Below are 22060 nucleotides of genomic sequence, written 5' to 3'. Positions count from 1 at the left end.
CCCCTTCACCAGGTTACTCCTTCCCCCTGACTGGTCTCACTCTACGACCTCCTCAGGTGATTTTAGCCTGGCTGGGATGTGAACTTGAACTGAGATAATTCTCCTTATTTGCCTGTGTAGAGGATGGAAAGGGTGTTTTTGTGTGGAAACTTCTGACTTTAAATAACCAGCTGCACATTTTTGTCGGTGGACCCCCTCTCCACTGGCATTCAGTCCCCCCCAAATGTTCCTCATGACCTCTTGAACTGAAAATGGTTCCCTTCCTCTAAAATAGCAGGAGTTACAAATACACCCAGATATTTGATCTCTGTGTTTCTTAAGAGGATGATTTTTTTATCACCCCCAAACTATGCCTTTTATCACAGATATTTTCTATTGTACAACTTTTTATTTTGTTTACTGTTCTTTGAACCAAGACTATACGATAATCACTTCCCTCTTGGTAAAGACTGAGTCAGCTCTGGATCATAGATAAGGGGCTATTTTGGGTCAGGATTAAATCACACATCGGCAAACTCAGGCTGTGCAACTACAGCTGATTTAGTGCCCTTGTGCAACTGCTTCACCCAAAGATTAGACTTTTCCTGATAAAGAAAGTGAGGGGGAAATGTGCTGAAAAGTGTGGGGTAACTTTGTATAACCACCTCAATAGCAAATCAAAATGAATGCTCAGCAATTAGATGGTGTCATCTAACTTCCTCACAAATATTATGCCAGTGAATCAGAATGAATGCTCAAAAAACAGGTTTGTCCGGATGTAACCTAGGCCAATACCCATGGTCAAAGAGAAAGAAGAATTAGATGTCACATCAAAGAACACAGAAGAAGAGAACTGTTTTGCCAAGTTGCCCCAATACAGGAGAAAGTTCACCCAAAACCGGAGTTGAGTTTTCTGCAAAACTGCTCCATCATGATTGGACCAAAAGCAAGACCCAGTACATTTTAAAATGATAGATTGTGATTCTTTTCTTTCTTTCTTTCTTTTCTGTAATGCGTATGGGGTTGCTCGTGCGTAAGCTGCCGCCTCTCCAGGCTAAATTGCCTTGTTAAACCTTTCTGACTGGACAGCCCTTCTCACCGTGGCTGCCTCAGTCGCTAGCAGAATCTGTCAGTGGGCGTTTCTTAAACCTCTTCCAACATAAAAGTTGTTTGACGCCCAGTCTCCTCCTACTCTCACTGCGCGGAAGTCTTCTGCGCAGGGAGGGCGTGGGTAGCGGAGGACCTGTGCTCTCCCCGCTGGTGTCCAGTGTAGAGTCCTGGAGCCCTCTCGCCGATTCCCCCATCTGCCCCCCTTTATCCCTGGTGTTGCGCTGATTTGCTTCCCCCTCTACTGAGCTGCCTCTCTCCCTGCTGGGCCCTTCTCCAGCATCATCTGAGAGCCTTCTCTTCGCCTCTAGCTCCGATGTCAGTTCCCTGACATTTTCTTTTCTTAAAAACTTACCTCTTGCTTATGATGACGTGCTAAGTGACTAAGAATCAGGGCTGCAACCTATAGCCACTTTTCTCGCAGGAAGCTTCACGGAACTCAAGGGGAATTTGCTTTTGAGAAGACATGGCTATGATTGCCTGTTGAGTTCTAAAGATCAGCTAGGGTTGCCATATTTCAAAAAGTGAAAATTTGGACAGAGTATTTTTTATTTTTTTTTTTGCAAATTTGCAAAGAAGACATGGGCTGCCATACGCCTGGATTTTTCCTGACGTTTCGGCGATTTTTGCCCGGACACTGCTTGCAGCTGCAGTATTCCGGATATGTCAGGGAAATTCCAGGCGTATGGCAACCCTAGGTTCAGCAGTTTACAAGGCACTGAGCAATCTGACATCATGAGCATCTTTGCAAATGGCTAAAATGCATAATTCTGTTTCGCCCATCACCGTGCCCAGAAAGGGGGTGAGGGTGGGGGAGTGAGAGGGGGAAAATGCTTATTCATCAATTTCTGCAGATTTGGCCAGCTCTGGCTGAATTTCTTCCAGTTATCTACTTGGCTTTCAATGAGACGTCAAGCTAATTCTATAGTAGCATGAATTCAAACACTTGCCCGATTGCGTATATTCGGTAGCACCGCAGATTCCTCCATTAGGTCCTCTTCAAGCTATTTTCTCCCCCACAATTTTTATCATCAGCAAGTGATTCAAAGTCAGATCAGGTTGCCAGGATGCTTTTATGACATAGAGAAGTGTGCCAGCTCAAACCCTCTCAATATTCAGCTACACTGTTACTTCTCGTGGCCAAGCAAAATGTTGGCTTTCATGGAGGGGCTCCTAGCTGTCCCTGGGGAGGGCCTGGAGCAGGTTGCATTCAGGGCCAGATTTCGGTTTGATGAGGCCCTAAGCTATTGAAGGTAATGGGGCCCTTTACAGTGGTACCTCGGGTTAAGTACTTAATTCATTCCGGAGGTCTGTTCTTAACCCGAAACTGTTCTTAATCTAAAGCACCACTTTAGCTAATGGGGCCTCCTGCTGCCACCGTGCCGCAAGAGCACGATTTCTGTTCTCATCCTGAAGCAAAGTTCTTAACCTGAGGTAATATTTCTGTTAGCGGAGTCTGTAACCTGAAGCGTATGTAACCTGGGGTTAAAAGCCCTGTTGAATTGAACACGTTTTGTGGGGAGAGATTTGCTGAGGTTTAGATTGTTGAGGCCTTGTTCTTAATCCTTACTGATTCTTGACTCCATCAACAGTTACGACTTTATAGGAAACGAGGTCCAAATGTTATACTTGCCTCATGACGTACAGAGTTTCCACGTGGTGTTTGCTAGGTTGCAGTGTCTATCACGTGCAGGTGGCTTGCTGAGGCTCCGATTTTCCATTTCAGAAATTCCCTCATAACTTGGCACTTTTTCCTGTTTGTGTGAAATTAGGCAGACGAACCTTAATACAAGTAGAGAGCTTCTTCCTTTGCCCAATTTCAAGTAATTCCCCTTCCCAACTATCGGGGCAGACTTTGGTACTCTTTCATAATATGTTATTTACTTATTTATTTGTTTATTTATACTTTTCAAATTTATACATTTCATTCGTTTTACAATCCATTTATCATTTCAAAATTTGACTTCCTTCCCCCTCTTTCTGTGCTTCCTTAAATTTATTTTTTAATATCTTCTGCACATCCAATTCACTTAACTTGCTCATTTAGTTATCTACTATAAATATATACTCTTATAAAACTGCAGATTACAATAATCCTGCTAATGTTTTTATCTGTTTGCAATTTATCTATAAACATTCAATAAACCATTTCCATTCTTTTATTAAAAGTTTGTTATCTTGATTTCTTATTCTTCTGGTAAGTTTCGCCATTTCTGCATAGTCCATAAATTTTTGTATCCATTCTTTCTTTACTGGGCCTTCTTCTTCTATCCATTTTGGGGCAAGTAACATTCTTGTTGAAGTAGTAGCATACATAAATAAATTTCTATACAATTTATCTATAATTCCCAAAAGAAAACCTTCTGGTTTTTTTTGGGTTTTTTGGTAAAAGTTATTTTGAACATCCTTTTCAATTCATTATATATCATTTCCCAGCAAGCTTTAGTCTTACTACAAGACCACCACAAATGATAAAAAGAACATTCTTTCTCTTTACATTTCCAACATTTGTTTGATTTAGATTTACCGTATTTTTTGCTCTATATGACTCACTTTTTCCCTCCTAAAAAGTAAGGGGCAATGTGTGTGCGTCTTATGGAGCGAATGCAGGCTGCGTAGCTATCCCAGAAGCCAGAACAGAAGGGGGGTTGCTGCTTTCACTGCACAGCGATCCCTCTTGCTGTTCTGGCTTCTGAGATTCAGAATTTTTTTCTTCTTGTTTTCCTCCTCCAAAAACTAGGTGTGTCTTGTGGTCTGGTGAGTCTTAAAGAGCGAAAAATACGGTATACATTTCTGCCAGTTTACTTGGTGTTACTCTTTCACAATATGGCGGCCTTTGCACAGCCAAAATTTGGCACCCTGAAACAGATCTTCTCAGTCACAATACTTAAAGTATAGTGGCAATCTAACCAAGAATTGGCTGGGTACCTATTCTACATACAGTATAATGAGCATTATAGTTCATTATAGTTCAGGCCCTCTTCAAATGGTAAACCGGTCTTTGTTGTTGGGATCTGCCATTCTAAAAGGTCCGATATAAATCCTTTGATATTTGCAACTGCAGGTTTCAAGGTACCTGACTTGTTTTATTTATGCAACGTGTTTATTATGTGGGGAAATGGTGATGCCCCACCTTTTGAGGTTAAACATTCAGACCTTAAATCACAGAGCACACGGCAGAAGATCTGAAAGAAGGTGCTTTGAAAGTGGAAGCCACTCAGAAGACAACTGCAACCCCCCAACTTTCCCATCCCTACAGCAAATCAAGGCCTTGTAATTGGAAATAAATAAAGGTTTTGTAACTTTAATGAAGGATGGGCTGAACCTTCAAAAGCAAGTTAGTTTTCTAGGTGTGAGGAATCTGGCTAGAATAATAATAATTATTACAATGTGCCCCAATCCCTTATATTTAGGAGTGTCATGAAAGAGGCCATCTAGTTTCTACAATGGTAAGGAAGCTTGAGGGATTTGGGTTTAGAAACGAATGACTAGGACCCTCAATGGGATAGATCAGTGCTGAGATCTAAAGAGAAGCATCTCAGTGGAGCACTTTAAGTTGTCAGCTCTGCAGTGTGTATCATCAGTTCAGGTGCTGGTAAACAGAGGTGATGTAAGGTTGGAGAATCCATTAAGTTTTAATGGAAGTATTATAGGAAGCAGAAAGGAGACGGACAGCTTCCATTTACTTTCCTTTCTTGGAACTCTCGTTCACCTCAGAAGGGCTCTTAAACCTGAGTCATAGCTGTGTGGGGATGGTCTCTGCATAGCTGCTTCTCCCATAACACCCCAGTAATATACCTAGGGGAAATGGCTTGCAAAATATGCACATATAATACAGTGGTACCTCAGGTTACATACGCTTCAGGTTACATATGCTTCAGGTTACAGACTCCGCTAACCCAGAAATAGTGCTTCAGGTTAAGAACTTTGCTTCAGGATGAGAACAGAAATCATGCTCCGGTGGTGCGGTGGCAGCAGCAGGCCCCATTAGCTAAAGTGGTGTTTCAGGTTAAGAACAGTTCCAGGTTAAGTACGGACCTCCGGAACAAATTAAGTACTTAACCTGAGGTACCACTGTAATAATAAATGTATCAGGAGAAATTCACACTAAAATGCTGTGGAATTTTCGTGAGGATTCTTTTTTTTTAACATCCGATGTGCTGCAGAAATGTGGAGAATTGAATTTAAGATTAGAAAAACAAGGGACTGAGAGAAATAAAAACCGGCCTATTTGTCCTTTCCTAGCAACATGATAATGACCTCCTGTGGACAGATGTTTCGCAACTGGCACCCTGCATAACCACAACCTGCCCGAGACTCTGCCTTTTGCCTGACCTGGGTACCAGAATTTTGAAATAAAAAGTCCATACCTGTCAACCGTCCTGGGGAAAAACGAGGCAGTTTTTTCTCGCGAGAGGACAGCTGCCAAAATGGCCGCCACAATTTTGCACGATTTTGGGCTGTGCTTTTTTTGGGCGTGGCGTTCAAAAACACACATTTTGAGGAAGGTACGAAAGTCAGGAACTCTTGTTGAGCCACGGAGGGCTGTAAAGGTACCAGCAATTCTGAGAAAACCCAAAAGAATTAAAAAAAGAAAATGTGTGAGAGTTTCCTGAAGTGAAGGATGACACCTCCTTATGCCATCCTCCTATCCAATATTAAAAGGATTTGTTAGTTAGCCAACACTTCATAGTGCAAATGTAAAGAGGCTTGATTTATTGATATAGGACCATCTCTGTGCATGGCACTTAAATTCTTAAGAAACAGCAGATGAAGAAGGGAGAGCAATGGAAGGGAAGATGCTTATACTGTTGGCTTCTACAATGGTGCCCCGCAAGACGAATGCCTCGCAAGATGAAAAACCCGCAAGACAAAAGGGTTTTCCGTCGCGGAGGCACTTCGCAAGACAAAGTTCCCTATGGGCTTGCTTCGCAAGACGAAAACGTCTTGCGAGTCTCGCCATTTCCCCCCCGCTTCCCCCCCCTTTTTCAAAGCGGCTAAGCTGTTAATAGCCTTTTAACAGCTTAGCCCGCTAAGCTGCTAATAGCGCTAAATCACTAATAGCGCTAATCCGCTTAGCCGCCAATGGGGTTGCTTCGCAAGACGAAAAAAACGCTAGAAGAAAAGAATCGCGGAACGGATTCTTTTCGTCTTGCGAGGCACCACTGTAATTCCCTCTGATTTCATGATAGGAGAAAGTTAAGCATTGAAGTCAATGGGACTCAGTACTGCCCACTTTGTTAAAATCCTGTTTTTCTCACAATGTAACTTGCAGTAAACAACTCACCATAAGTCAAACAGGTCTTACTGCTTATATGCATTGGAACTTTTAATATTATTCTGCTGATAGTGATCTGCTCAGCACATTTCTTCTTGTCAACCATTTCCTGCCATTTGAAATGTCTCCGGGAGTTTAAAATTAACGTGAGAACTTTCCCCCAGGGCTGTGTAAATGCTACCATTTTGCAGGAGTGCAAAATGTGGTCCTGGATGGAGATTTGGGCTTCCTAGGAATTTCAGCTTTCATTTCTTTTTAGAAAGGCAAGATCTAGACCTTATGCTGTGAAGATATATACTTGAAGGTGTGGATGTGTTACATACTGTAAACAGAGCTGTCTTTCCTATTGGGCTTACAGGCACCTTGCGCCAGGGCGCTGGCCTCTCAGGGGCGCCCCAGCGAGCGGGGGAGCTGCGTGGCTTTGCCGGCGGCCTCCCCTTTCCCTCCACGCCCGGCAGCTGTGCCCCGCCAACTATATGGCTGGTGGGCGTGCAGCTTCTGTGGGGAGAGCGATCCCCACAGAGGCTTGGGAAAAGGTTGACAACTCTGGGGAAGGTGGGTGGCACCTGTCATGGTATTGACGGAGAATGGAGAGACAGGCAGAGGAAGGGGGGCCAGAAGTGATGGTGGAGGAAAGAAGGGAAGGGAAGGAGGAGGGACAGCTCACAGATGTTGGAACAGAGCCTCAACACCGCACAGGAAGTTCTGGCACGGACAGTGAAGCAATGCCTGTTCCATCTGTCCAGGAAAGGAGGGTGTTAAAGAGGAGGGGACAGAGACATCACATGAGAATTCCACGCCTTTTCTGCTGGAGAAAGGGTGGGCGTAAGGCACTCCAAGAATTTGAGCCGGAAGATTCAGATGCATGATTGTACGTGCTGCTTGTACATATGTAAAATAAAGGATGTATATATGTATCTCTGAGTGAGCAGCAGTGGCGTAGCGTGGGGGGTGCAGGGGGGGCCGGCCGCACCGGGCGCAACATCTGGGGGTTAGGGTTAGGGGGCGCAAATCCACGGGTTAGGGGCGCAAATTACTTGCCTTGCCCCGGGTGCTGACAACCCACGCTACGCCACTGGTGAGCAGAGGTATTTCTTGCGAAGAGCGTTCACCAGCCATCACAGCACCAGAGGGATCTTTGCACCACGGTGCCAGATATGCTTAAGACGGCCCTGACTGTAATCTCAGAAACCAGAGATATAGCCAAATAACATTTCCAGGGGTTGTGAATGGGCCTTTAGGGCATCTGGCATGCTTCCTGCCATAGCAAGTAAAACCAGCATAAATTATGCACATCAACAGTTTGTTGTTGTTTTTTTATAGCAGAACAATTTAACCTAACATGGAATCATGCAAATTTGCTTCAAATGTACTTTAGAGGTAAAGTACGTACATAGCCTTAAAAATGAGAGTGATGCAGAGCTCTTTGTGTTGTCAGGCTGTAATTATTACGTCTGTCTTATTTCGGAATATTGTCACTATCACTAATGCAACAGAGCCTAAAGGAAGGAATAAATTAAGGGAGTGTTGTAGCCTGTCCTGTGAGACATGGGAGTGAGCCAGCTAAACCCCTCCTGTCATCTTCACTGTTGCCGCCAAGTGGATGTCTTTATTTCCTGGATGCTTCCATTGAAACAGTGCCGAAACCTCCATTTTTCTGTCCTTTCCTAAGGGCTTCCATCCTGATGCCCAACATGGCTGTTTGGTCCAAGTGGCTGGCCACAAGAGATGCTGTAACCCAGATGGAATTCCCATCGAACAACCAAACAGCGCAAGAGCCTAGTGCTCAATGTTTGCTGTGGATGAGCAACAAGCGGGAGCCGCTATGGTCTTAACCACTGAGCCTCTTGGGCTTGCCGATCAGAAGGTCGGCGGTTTGAATCCCTGCAACGGGGTGAGCTCCCGTTGCTCTGTCCCAGCTCCTGCCAACTTAGCAATTCGAAAGCACACCAGTGAAAGTAGTACTGCTGCAGCAGCGGGAAGGTAAACAGCGTTTCCATGCGCTCTGGCTTCCGTCATGGTGTCCCGTTGCGCTAGAAGCAGTTTAGTCCTGCTGGCCACATGAGCCAGAAAGCTGTCTGTGGACAAACGCCGGCTCCCTCGGCCTGAAAGCAAGATGAGCGCTGCAACCCCATAGTCACCTTTGACTGGACTTAACCGTCCAGGGGTCCTTTACCTTTACCTTTTACCTCTCAGAGTTGCCATTTATGCCCATATGAGTCACAGCAGGCTTCCTTAAATGTCTGATGTGACAATCAAGGCTCTTCCGGCGAAGGCTCCAGAGCAGGAACAGAGCTGGAATATGGGCAGAAATAACATTCTACCCGGAATTTAGAATCAAGTGGAAGAATTCTAGATGGTCCCATGTCAGAATGCCGGTGTGAAATGTCTCAGTGAATTCCTAAGACGATGTTTGGGCTCTGTTTGGCCTGTCTGGATATCACACCGACTGACTCCACATCCTTCTGAAAACCTGAGCCATGCATTGCAGAAATGTTCTGATATGCCTTGGCTTAAATGAAACCACCCCTTCCCCCTTTTAAGTGTTTTGGATAATTAAAGGTTAAATAGACTTTTTTGGGATGTGTGTGTGTGTGTGTGTGTGTGTGTAAAATATTGTCCAATAGTAGGGCCAACCCTGTGTGGATAAGGGCATCCCAGAGCACAGTCTGAAGTCACCAGTAGCCTTGCTGAATCTAAGCAGCTCTGAACCTGGTCAAGGACTAGAAAAGCACAAACCTGATACTCCAATACCAGTCCATGGTCCCCCCCCCCCCCCAGAGATACATAGGAGGGACATTTTTGCAATGACTATACTTTTGGGTTAGGATTGGCTGCATGGTGCAGAGAGCTAATTGACCAAAGAACAGGGCTTGGAAATACTGGTAAATGCTTCTACTGTAATGCTTCTCTGGGCGGCAAGCAAGCCCCGATAAGAAGTAATGACCCTCCGGCAATGTTATGTATGTTTATTTACAAAAAGACACACCCAGAGCCCGGTTTCTCGCCTGCTCGCATTTGTTTGTTAGTCAGTCTGAAGTTTTTCCCCTTCCACAGCAGGAAGGACGCCAGACTCCCGCCTTTCCCCTCTTGCCCTTCCGTTGCCTTCTGATTTTATCCAAACGCCTAGAACGGAGACTGAGAGGCTGACCTCCCCACTCTCACTCAACACAGACACAGACCTCTGCTTATTTGCTGGTTGCCTAGCAATGCTCTGGCTGCCTTCCAACTCTTCCTCTTCTTGAGAGCTAATAGAGTCTTCCCTGGGAAGGGGGGTAGGGCTGCTCTCTCTTGATTCTGTCAGCCAGTTCTCATCTGCAGAGTTGGTCCCTCATTCACTTAGCTCAATTTCTGAGTCTAACTCATCCCCTGCGCTCTGGGGGGCCCACGTTCCTGACACCTACCTGTACTATATGCTGTGTATGTGTGTGTGTGTGTGTAGGGGGAGGATTTTTTTTTAAAAAAACTTGCTCATTGAGAATACTGTACCCCAGCAGCCCTAATAGGAGAGCCTGCACTGGTGACAATAGTTAACAGTTTTTAATGAAGGTGATTTAACTCAGTTTAATTAAGTCGAGGCTCCAATAAACATCCCAGTTTCACAAAATCGTATCAATGCAATGGATTAATCCATGGTAAAATAATAGAATAATAGAATCATAGAGTTGGAAGAGACCACAAGGGCCATCGAGTCCAACCCCCTGCCAAGCAGGAAACACCATCAGAGCACTCCTGACATATGGTTGTCAAGCCTCTGCTTAAAGACCTCCAAAGACGGAGACTCCACCACACTCCTTGGCAGCAAATTCCACTGTTGAACAGCTCTTACTGTCAGGAAGTTCTTCCTAATGTTTAGGCGGAATCTTCTTTCTTGTAGTTTGGATCCATTGCTCCGTGTCCACTTCTCTGGAGCAGCAGAAAACAACCTTTCTCCCTCCTCTATGTGACATCCTTTTATATATTTGAACATGGCTATCATATCACCCCTTAACCTCCTCTTCTCCAGGCTAAACATGCCCAGCTCCCTTAGCCGTTCCTCATAAGGCATCGTTTCCAGGCCTTTGACCATTTTGGTTGCCCTCCTCTGGACACGTTCCAGTTTGTCAGTGTCCTTCTTGAACTGTGGTGCCCAGAACTGGACACAGTACTCCAGGTGAGGTCTGACGAGAGCTAAAATCATTATAACTGAACAAAACGAACACATTTCATACATTTAACGATGGCTTCCATATTTGTTTAGTACTTTAAATAAGAAATCAAAATAACCCTCATGGAATCGACTGAACTATTTTCTTCACGGTTCATAACCATTCTGTTAATTGCATATGGGCAAACTGGATTTTTTGGGAAAGTGAAATAAACCTGCAAATGACCTTTGAGTGTGTGAAATTCATATTCTTATAAAGATTTTAAGCTACACTTCGTTGGCAGCAGTCAATCTTGCACATGTACTCCTCAACCTTGAGCCCAGTTCTGGGACAGCGTGTTCTCCTTCATGGAGAGCACACGTTGCGGTGGGGGCCGCCAGGACACTCCAAAGTTGTGGGGCGGGCTAATTGATCGTTGGCCACTGATGCGATTGGGCTTCCCTTGCCGTTGGGAAGAAGTTAATGTTGCCATTTGTTGATTGACAGCCAGAAATGCTAAAACCTATTGCACGAGGCTAGGGCTTCCTCTTTTCGACCGTGCATCGGATTGCCCGTCCCCCCCTCCCTAGAATTAGGGTTGTTCGCTTGACCTTGCTACGCCTGTCATGGGGTAGTCTGCTCTTGGGGCAGGGGCCCGGTAGGAATTTTGTCCATCTGGCTGATTAGCTGGGGCCATTTGGTTTTTGCCTACTGCGTAGCAAATCGTCACAACTTGTAAGTTTGGTTTATGGTTTGGTTGGTTGAGGGGCATGGATTGGCTGTGCCTGCCCCTCTAATGCTGCTGCTGCAAGGGATTCCGTTAAAGGAATCGGGGGCTAACTATTGCTTGTCCACCCTGTCAAGGGGGCTCAAGCCACTGCACGAGCTCCTGGCTGCATTTGGGGTGGGCTGAGGGCAGGTTCCCTGCTCCGTCGCTAGCCCCAAGTGTATTCCCCTTTTCTGACTTTCGCAGGCGTGCGGAATGTCAGACTGTCCCCCACGGTGGGGGCAGCTAATCGCAACCAATGCCTAAGCAACCACTCACATGTTTGTATTTTAATGAAGTTGTGGCCAAAATTATGCCAAAAACCTTAAACAAAAATATTGGTGTGATGTGTGAGTTATTGGGGTGGCCCTGGGGACCCCGACACGCAAACCATTCACACCAACTTCTGACTCTTCTGCTTGCTGCCCTCAAGTGCCTCAGTGGGTTCTTTCCTGCTCCAGATATTGAGGTCAGATTAAGTTGCCAGTCTGGCTAGACTCTGTGCATGCAATGAGAGAGTGCATACCTTCCATTTTGCCATTTGCCTCCAGCAGAAAAATGCACCGGGACTGACTCTGCAAACCCTTGTGGGCAGTTCCCACCAAAAAAAGGCACAGAAGGAAGAGCTCATTCCTGTGCCTTGAGCTGCAGGCGAGCTTAAATAGCCCCCCCTGGAAAGGAGGGCAAATGCCTGTCGCTTTCCTAACGGCATAGAAGTGGAATGATTGGTGAGGTTTCTTATTGTGCAAGAATGAGAAAAGCTTCGTCTGCAGAAATTCCCTGTTCGGCAACACCCAGGACAGGTAAAGAAGGAATGCTAACTGACTGCTTTAATGACTTTATTGCTTTAATGCTTTAATGACTCATTTTGTTTAGTTAAGGGGTAGTAAAAGTTTCACAGTTGTTTTCTTTGTTTTGGCTTTGCTGTGTGTTGGCATTCGCCTGGCGCCTTCATTTTAGCCGCCAGGCAAAAACGTTCCTTTTTAACCAGGCCTTTGGTTGACCTGGTTAATCCAATGCCCTTTTAAAATGTGAGTTTTTTTGGGGGGGGCGCTATTGGGTTGTTGTTTTTATTCTTATTATGTATTTTGTGGTTTTATATCTTGGTTTTATTCTGTGAAACGGCCTGAGACCCCCGGGTATTGGGCGGTATATAAATTCAATAAATAGTAATAATACGCCTTGCAGGCTTTATTTGCTGAAAGAAGGACATGGATTATTAATATTTATTAAATTTGTATACTGCCCTATACCTATAGATCCCAGGTTGCTTCACAAAATAATAGTTCATTCAGGGGTCAGCAAACCTTTTCAGTCGGGGGCCGGTCCACTGTCCCTCAGACCTTGTGGGGGGCCGGACTATATTTTGAAGAAAGAAAAAAAAGAAATTTCTATGCTCCACACATAACCCAGAGATGCATTTTAAATAGAAGGACACGTTCTACTCATGTAAAAACATGCTGATACCCAGACCGTCCGTGGGCTGGATTTAGAGGGCGATTGGGCCGGATCCGGTCCCCGGGCCTCAGGTTGCCTGCCCATGAACTAAACCATTCAGTTTTCCATTATTACATCCATCAAAGCTTATTTACACTGTTGAATTTATCTTAAACACATGTTCTTCTTCTTCCCTTATTCTATGTGTTAGGTCCGCAAGCTGCGCATATTCTGTCAGTTTAACTTGCCATTCTTCTTTAATTGGGACCTTGTTTGTTTTCTGTTTAGGGCATACATAAATAACAGCAATGCTCTTGACGCTTTCGCAAATGCTCTCTCCTGGGACTGTTGTCATTTTGCAGCTTGGTTCACAGCCCAGGACTAAGCATTTGCCTAAGATCAACAACTGCCAGAATCCGTGACCAGGGGAGTGAGACAGTGGAAGAAGATTGGAAGAAATTTAAAATATATCTTAAAAATTGTTGTAACATTGAGGAGTGCTGAGATGCTATGGTGTTAAGAAACAGAGAATTGCAGCTGTAAATCATAAGTTTAAGGAAATTATAATGAAGATGAGTTAATTAATTAAATGGAGGGTTGCTGAGAAAAGGTAAAAATAAGGATGCAGAAAAAGGGAGGTATGGGGAAGTCCGGGAACTAAGGTGAAGGAAAATAAGTTTATGAAATTATACATGTTTATTTGTTTGTATGTTTTGTTTTGTTTTATTGTTTGTTTTTAATACATCTTTGGAAAATTAATAAAAATTATTAAAAAAAAAAAAGATCAACAACTGCCTTCTCGCGCTGCAATTCTGTGCTAGGGGTGGGATGCTCAGGGAGGTGGCAAACCTGTGTCAGGGTTATACCACAGTGGTGCCTCGCAAGACGAAAATAATCCGTTCCGCGAGTCTCTTCATCTAGCGGTTTTTTCGTCTTGTGAAGCAACCCTATTAGCGGCTTAGCAGATTAGCGCTATTAGCGGTTTAGCGGCTATTAAAGGCTTAGCGGCTTAGCAGCTAAAAGGCTATTAGCGGCTTAGCGGCTTAGAAAAAGGGGGGGGGGGAGCGAAAAAAAAATGCAAGACTCGCAATACGTTTTCGTCTTGCGAAGCAAGCCCATAGGGAAAATCGTCTTGCGAATCAACTCAAAAACGGAAAACCCTTTCGTCTAGCAGGTTTTTGTCTTGCGAGGCATTTGTCTTGCGGGGAACCACTGCATTTCAGACTGCGGGTGTGGACTCAAACGATTCAATGTGCCTCCATTAAAATAAGACAAAGTAAAAGCATCTCTAGATAGACTATTAAGGCGAATAAATGCAGCGTGTAAGTTTCAAGGCGGAAAGTGTGTTCTGTTTGCTTTTGGTATTCACCTTTGTGAGCCCCCACCTGCATTCTGAGGTAGTGTCACCTGCCACAGGTATACCAGCTCGGGGAGGGCCAGTCCTCTGCTCCAGTTGCCACAAGGGAAGAGTGACAGCTTTGCCTGGTGTTGGATTCCCTGGTAATTTGAGTCCGCGAATGCGGGAATTTCATACCTCCCCGTAACAGCACACTTCTCAGCTATCAGAGTGAAACCTGCCAGTTGATGTAAGAGACTGTAACACGGCAGATTAAGAAGCTTTAAATCAATCAATCAATCAATCAATCAATCAGTCAATCAATCGAACAAACAAACAAAAACTAAAGCAGCAACACAGCTAATTTTAATATTGGTTTATCGGTGCAAGAGAACTTCCAGAACGCTTAGCTCAAGTCAGAGAAGGCTTCCTTTGTGCAGACACTGACCTGCTTTGTGCTGTGTTGATAAGCTTACATTCTGTGGGAACAAAATAAACAAATTCCTTCCAGTAGCACCTTAGAGACCAACTAAGTTTCTTACTGGTATGAGCTTTGGTGTGCATGCACACCTCTTCAGATACACGAAAGCTCATACCAATAACAAACTTAGTTGGTCTCTAAGGTGCTACTAGGGACACGGGTGGCGCTGTGGGTAAAAGCCTCAGCGCCTAGGGCTTGCCGATCAGAAGGTCGGCGGTTCGAATCCCCGCGGCGGGGTGCGCTCCCGTTGCTCGGTCCCAGCGCCTGCCAACCTAGCAGTTTGAAAGCACCCCCGGGTGCAAGTAGATAAATAGGGACCGCTTTCTAGCGGGAAGGTAAACGGCATTTCCGTGTGCAGCTCTGGCTCGCCAGAGCAGCGATGTCACGCTGGCCACGTGACCCAGAAGTGTCTTCGGACAGCGCTGGCCCCCGGCCTCTTGAGTGAGATGGGTGCACAACCCCAGAGTCTGGCAAGACTGGCCCGTACGGGCAGGGGTACCTTTACCTTTACCTTAAGGTGCTACTGGAAGGAATTTGTTTATTTTGTTTCGACTACGGCAGACCAACACGGCTACCTACCTGTAACTAATTCTGTGGGAAGGTGGTTTCAGAATAAGGGTCGGACCCTTTGAAAAGCCATGGCGTTGGGATTCCACCACGAACAACTCTGGAGTTGCTGTGTGACTTTCCCCTCCTCCTTTTGCTTAAACCTGGCAGTTTTGTCCCGGTTGCTGAGATGCGCGAGCCTGTGGGTGAGCCAAGCGGAGTGACTTTTTTCCTGCCTTGGGCTGAGCAAAGCGAAAATGAGTGTGCACATCAGTGTGCTAATATGAATGCCTGCATGGGCGTACCCAAGGGGGGTCGGGGGGCAGCTGCCCCCCCAGATCAAGTAAAACGGGGACTGAGAGTATAATCCTATGGACAACAACAACGTATTATTTATACCCCGCCCATCTGGCTGGGTTTCCCCAGCCACTCTGGGCAACTCCCAACAGAATATTAAAAACACGATCAAACATCAAACATTAAAAACTTCCCTGTACAGGGCTGCCTTCAGATGCCTTCTAAAAGTCAGATAGTTGTTTATTTCCTTGATATCTGATGGGAGGGCGTTCCACAGGGCGGGCGCCACCACGGAGAAGGCCCTCTGCCTGGTTCCCTGTAACCTCACTTCTCACAGGAAGGGAACCACCAGAAGATCCTCGGAGCTGGACCTCAGTGCCTGGGCTGAATGATACGGGTGGAGACACTCCTTCAGGTATATCACACTGGGCCTTACTGCTAACTCAGGGGTCTGCAACCTTTAAGACAAAAAGGGCCACTTGGACCCATTTCCGAAGAAAAAAAAAACGGGGAGCCGCAAAACCGGGAAGGTGACATCGGGACGGTGCGTGACTAACGCATGCACCGCCCCCATGCGACGTCACAGCCAGTACAGCGCCCGCCACAGTGGGGAGTGTCGGGGCGCACAATGCGCTTCCTCCCCTCGCTAGTATCCGCCCCAGAGCCGCGGCAAAGGTGTAAAAGAGCCACATGCGGCTCCGGAGCCGCGGGTTGCAGACCCCTGTGCTAACTGAACTTGCATAGGATTGTGCTGTAAATGGTACCATACAACCAGTTCCCTCACTGCCCTGTTCCAATGCCCAAAGTTCCTTTCTCTTCTGCAGGTTACCAGGCCTACATTTATGGCATCTGCCTTCCCAAAGCAGTCATCATTGAGGCTGCTCCATTTTGTTCTCTCTCTTCACGCTGGGGTCTGGGTAAAATGAAAGAGGTGTTCTTCTTAGCTCATTTGTGGACATTTGTTGTTGAGCTGGCCTTTTCCATTCCTCCCCACACTCTGCCAAAGAGAATTGCAACACCCCCCTCCCCGAGTTTGTATTAGGCTCAGTGACATCTTTAAAGATCTCATTAAGGTTCTGGCAACATCTGAAAGAGAAGCATCACTAGGTGTGGCCACCAGCCTTTCTATGCCCTGAAAAGGCTATAGGCATGTGTTATGGAGAATAAACATTACACACTGTTTAATGATTCCTGCAATTAACTGCTGGGGTGGCTCAGAGCTTGAATTCCCTCTGATGGCATTAATCCTCTTAAACCAGTTCTGATGAGCAAAGACCTCGAGGCGGCGTTGTGGATTTGGGCAAGCATTTTCTTCCACCTGCAGAGCATCATGAGTTTCTGTGTCATACTGTTGGTGTCGGTATGGAGGCTGAAGTACTGAAACCAGACTGCAGATCAACCACAAGCCGGCGTATCTGTGTTGGAAAACAGCAAGCTGTTCAGCCAAACCCACAACATACAATGCTGTAATTATTTCATCCCTTCTCACTGCCAGGCCCTAACATGTGGCCGTGAGTCACTTTTCGTATACGCTCATCAAGGTTTCCATGTGATTGATATTATGTGCGCATTCAATAGGTCTAGGGAGTGCAAATGTTTTAGGGAATTGTCAACAAAGGTCCGTATAGTAAAAGCTATGGTTTACCCAGTAGTGATGTATGGAAGTGAGAGCTGGACCATAAAGAAGGCTGATCGCAGAAGAATTGATGCTTTTGAATTATGGTCCTGGGGGAGACTCTTGAGAGTCCCATGGACTGCAAGAAGATCAAACCTCTGCATTCTTAAGGAAATCAGCCCTGAGTGCTCACTGGAAGGACAGATCCTGAAGCTGAGGCTCCAATACTTTGGCTACCTCATGAGAAGAGAAGACTCCCTGGAAAAGACCCTGATGTTGGGAAAGATGGAGGGCACAAGGAGAAGGGGACGACAGAGGATGAGATGGTTGGGTAGTGTTCGCAAAGCTACTAGCATGAGTTTGACCAAACTGCGGGAGGCAGTGGAAGACAGAAGTGCCTGGTGTGCTCTGGTCCATGGGGTCATGAAGAGTCAGACACAACTAAACGACTAAACAACAACAACATGACTTTCTGCAAACCACCATTATAAATCTATACTGCCCTCCTCTTCTCAGGAAGGTTCCGGAAGGTTCCACCATGTCCAGTCCCTGACGTTAGGCCAGGTGGGGCTGGCCTGGGCTAAGAAAGAGACCCCCTTTGATTGGTGTCAACAATGAGCAGTCCAGGTAATAAATGGGGTGCAACTTTATTTACAATGTAAAGTGCATCACACAGAAGTTGTTCAAACACATGACAAGCAGTGACATAAATGACAATACATTATTTGAATTTAATTTTTTTAAAAACAACAACAGGTTAATTCCTCTGAGGATTTCGTATAGTAAATAGAGATTGAAATTCACCAATCCAGCCTTTTATTGTTTCCTCTAGGAACTGCATCGCAGCAGCAGTGCTGTTCTTGAGGGTTGTTTCTGGGTCGTTAGGTTTCGAACTCTCTGCCTGCTCACCATATAAACAGCAAAATGTATGAACAGCTAGAACTGAAAACAGGTCGGTTGGCTTTATACTCCCTCCCCGACATTTCCCCGCCTCTCAGATCAAAAGTGTGGTTCAAAAGACGGGCTTTTTTTTCAGGGAAAGGTATGATTCAGAATGCCACCAGGATAAAATAATACACAGAATGCTTGAACACAGAGGAAAATGGGGCAATTTTACAATGATTCGAGGAAGGCAATGGCAGCTGAGTTTAAATTCCCTTTCTTACCCACTCAATGAAGGTTTCTAAGGTGGAAATATACTCTGACTTGGGAGTTACTCTTCACTGAACTCAGCAAGACTTACTTATGAGTAAACATGCATGTATCGCTCTGTAAATCTTGTAGAACAGCAAGTTCTCTTAAAAGTCTCTGTGTGAAGACAAGCTAATCATTAGTGTATGTATGCTATGTTCCAGCACATGTGCATTATGTTGTGGAGATTGTTGCCTGCAGATAATGAAGAGGGGACGGCTGTGAAAAAAGAACGTCAGTGGAATTGCAGGACAATATATTCTTAGTCTAGTCAGTGTTATACACAGTTGCTCTCCCAGGGCTGATTCTTCATTACACTTTCTGCTCAAAACTAGACAGTGGTAGGTTAACAACAAGAAGATTTAAAGGAACTATTAGAAATGACTATCAAAAGCAGCAGAGATATGAGATGATCAGAGCCCCCCCGAACTTGGAGCATGGGAAGTCCCAATAAAAAATTTATAATTCGGCAGAATATTTGGATTATTTGATATGCATATGTATAATTTGGAATACTTAATGTGATTTGATTGGATTGTTAAAATGGAAAACTTAATAAAAATGATTTTAAAAAACTAAACAAAACTAGACAGTGGTGACCATATATTTATTGGAAAATGCATTTTCATTATTTCAACTCCTCCTCTTACTTTTTAAAGGTTCCTCGTAAAAGAGCTGTATGTTTTGTTTTTCGATCCTGTTTGCTCTTAGTATCTCCAAGCCCCTGCAAAAACCTAAAAATAAAATTCTTGTAGTTGTGCACATGCACCAGAAAGGGAGAGCCCGGCTGTGCTCAGAAAGGGCCATAACAGTGAGGTTATACAATGAATGAATCTGACTGCTATCAGAGACACGGGCTGCTTTCAAACCAGGGCCCTAGTCAGTGGTCTTCCACAGTCAGCTGAAAGTTGATGTTTAACTCCCAGGTACAGAGATATTTTCCCTGCTAACAGTCATGGTTGTCTATCCACAACACAAATGCTTAAGTGGGTGGCACAGAACTGGTATTTCAAGTACGTTACAGACGGGAAGTAATCTCATTCCCTGTTTCAGGGGTGCCAACTTAAATAAAATATTGGGGGGGGGGCAGGAAAGCCCCACCCCACATTATTGATCACAGTATGTGACACACACCATTTGAATGGCAATGCCCATCAACTTGTGTGGGGGCGGTAGATCTGGCCCCCTCAAATATTTTATTGAGGGGGCCGAAGGGACCTTGGCCCCTAGGGGCTGGCTCCTATGTCCTGTTTTGTTCACACCTGTGTGTAACATTTGCAGTGCACTACCATGTTTTTTTTAAAAAACAACAACACAGAAGCCTACAGGGCAGATTCAGTCTCCGATCATTTTGTTTAAACATAGATTACGTGCAAACATACTACGAGCCTCCTGAAAACTTGAGATGGATGCCACCGTTGTTTCCATCCACACTTTCCCGAAAAACCACCACCACAAGCCTAAGTTATGGGCAACTGCAATACGCTCATAATAAAAAAACAAATTGCATTGTTTTTTCTGCAAGTCTTTGAGTCCTAATCACAGGTATTGCAAGCAATGCAACATGGAAGCGGCAAAGTGTGGGGAAAAGATGCCCTCACCAGCCACATTACTCTGTGTGACAGTGAACTACAATCTAGCAATGCTAAGCCCATTTACACCTCTAAGGAGCAAGCTGCAATACTCTTCAAAGCCAAAAATAAGTTGCCACAGGGCAGGGGTAGTACCAGAATTCAAAGGTCAAGGAGTGACCATTAAGTGAGCAAATAGTGTCATTTTTTGTAGAGAGCAGGAAGTGTGGACGAAGCACCTGTTGTTCTATGGAAAACACTTAGGCTGGAAAGTAGTAAATTCATACATGAAATACAGCAGAATTAGCACGGGGTCCAAACATCGTCCTTCCCCCTTTGTTCCTGACCACCTTTTAATTTTAGCAGTGGCTGAATCATTGTAAAGGTAAAGGTAAAGGGACCCCTGACCATTATGTCCAGTCTTGACCGACTCTGGGGTTGCAGCGCTCATCTCGCTTTATTGGCCGAGGGAGCCAGCGCACAGCTTCCGGGTCATGTGGCCAGCATGACTAAGCCGCTTCTGGCGAACCAGAGCTGCGCACGGAAACACCGTTTACCTTCCCGCCGGAGCGGTACCTATTTATCTACTTGCACTTTGACATGCTTTCAAACTGCTAGGTTGGCAGGAGCAGGGACCGAACAACGGGAGCTCACCCTGTCGTGGGGATTCAAACCACCGACCTGATCGGCAAGTCCTAGGCTCTGTGGTTTAACCCACAGGACCACCAGCGTCCCTCTGAGTCATTGTAGGTGATGACAATTACAGCACCGTGACCACCACTCCTCTGTATTGCTTAGGATCACTAGTTGTAACGGCCTCACTCAGGAAGGAAGGAGGGCAAATAAACATCCACATTATTAGCATCAGAAAATGCTTGGAAGATAGTGAAATAAGATGACGTATTTAATTTTATTCTTATGTTTTTAAGGTTTGATGTTCTGTTATTAATAACTTTTTCTGTTGAGAGACAGCAAAGTGGGTGAAAATAGAAACAAACCAGAAACGCAAGTTGGGGGAAATTTTGGAGGGGAGGGAGGGAGGAATATGTAGCAAACATTAAGAATTTGAGGTGTATGTAATGAACGAAAATGAAAAATGAATTTAATTTAAAAAAAAAAAGGAAGGAAGGACGGCAAACAGATGATGTCAGTGGCAGGCAAATAAGAAGCCTAATTTCCATCTCTTTTACGAAAACAGCAACTAGTGTTTTGTTTATTTATTTCTGAATTAAACGGCAACCAAGCACCACCACAACACATATGTGTGTGTGTGTGTTTTAAATATGTAAGCAATAAATCTATAGTAAAGTGATCATGTGTTGCTTCACACCAGAGCTAATCAAGGGGGGATGCCTTCCACTTATTACTGTGATGGTCAGGTATGAAAGACTCGCACAATTCATTCTCTGTTGCAGGAAGTGGGAAGAGATGAATTTGTCACCATCAAACAGTAGGCTTTCCATGCCACATGAAAAACTGCTTTCGAAAATTGGTGGGATGGGCAGGTTTGTGTGTGTTTGGAACCAGAGGATGACAGGGCACAACTTATGCTCAAGGATTTGCAACAATAATTAAAAAATACTCTCAGTCGACAACATTGTTTGTACATTTGTGTGTACTGACAGCAGCATATACGATAACACTTCTGCATGTGGAAAAGGTGGTTCTTTTCAAAATAAAAAAGTATTAAGAAAACATCATACAAAATTTAAAAAGAACATTTAAAAAACTCAAACACGTCGTTGTTTAAAAAAACAAACAAACCCTGCACTGGGTTCGATTTTACAATGCCTGTAAAATACCAGGGTGTACTGGATCAGTCCTGGAATGTCCAGAGTTCAGTGTTAAAAGTGGTGGAATCCAGATTTCCTTTTCCTAGATTAGCACACATGGAACAAGAGGGAAAAAAACAGGTTAATTATTCACTACAGATCATTACACAGAAGGACAAAGCAGGGTGTGCTGCATCAGGAAGACGTCTGCCCTGATTATTATTGTTGTTGTTGTTGTTGTTGTTGTTTATATAGCACCCTACATCTGGAGGTCTCAGGGCGGTTCACAAAAAAGATCACAAGATATATAATCAGAATAATAACAACAACCCAATAACGCCCCCCCCCCCCAAAGAGCCACATTTGAAACTGATCAACCAAAGGCCTGGTTAAAAAGGAACGTTTTTGCCTACCGCCTAAAGGTGTGTAATGAAGGCATCAGGAGAGCTTCCCTGGGGAGAGCATTCCCCAAACAGGGAGCCACTGCAGAGAAGGCCCTGCTCTCGTGTTGCCACCCTGCGGACCTTTTGAGGAGGAGGCACATAAAGGAGGGTCTC

At 44.9% G+C, this 22060-nt stretch overlaps 1 protein-coding gene across 1 annotated transcript in view; it reads right to left on the bottom strand.

Annotated features, from left to right (window-relative positions):
- Positions 1-20844: 20844 nt before the first annotated feature.
- The window catches only part of SVEP1 (sushi, von Willebrand factor type A, EGF and pentraxin domain containing 1), a 129131-nt gene continuing 127915 nt past the window's right edge, over positions 20845-22060 (bottom strand). Inside the window, exon 50 of the mRNA XM_077921634.1 lies at positions 20845-21606. Coding sequence (XP_077777760.1) covers positions 21576-21606 — 31 coding nt within the window. The 3' untranslated portion in view covers positions 20845-21575. The remainder of the gene's footprint in view (positions 21607-22060) is intronic.

This window comes from Podarcis muralis, chromosome 17, assembly GCF_964188315.1.
Source record: "Podarcis muralis chromosome 17, rPodMur119.hap1.1, whole genome shotgun sequence".
Classification (NCBI taxonomy): Eukaryota; Metazoa; Chordata; class Lepidosauria; order Squamata; family Lacertidae; genus Podarcis; species Podarcis muralis.
This window is presented reverse-complemented; position numbering and strand designations above follow the sequence as displayed.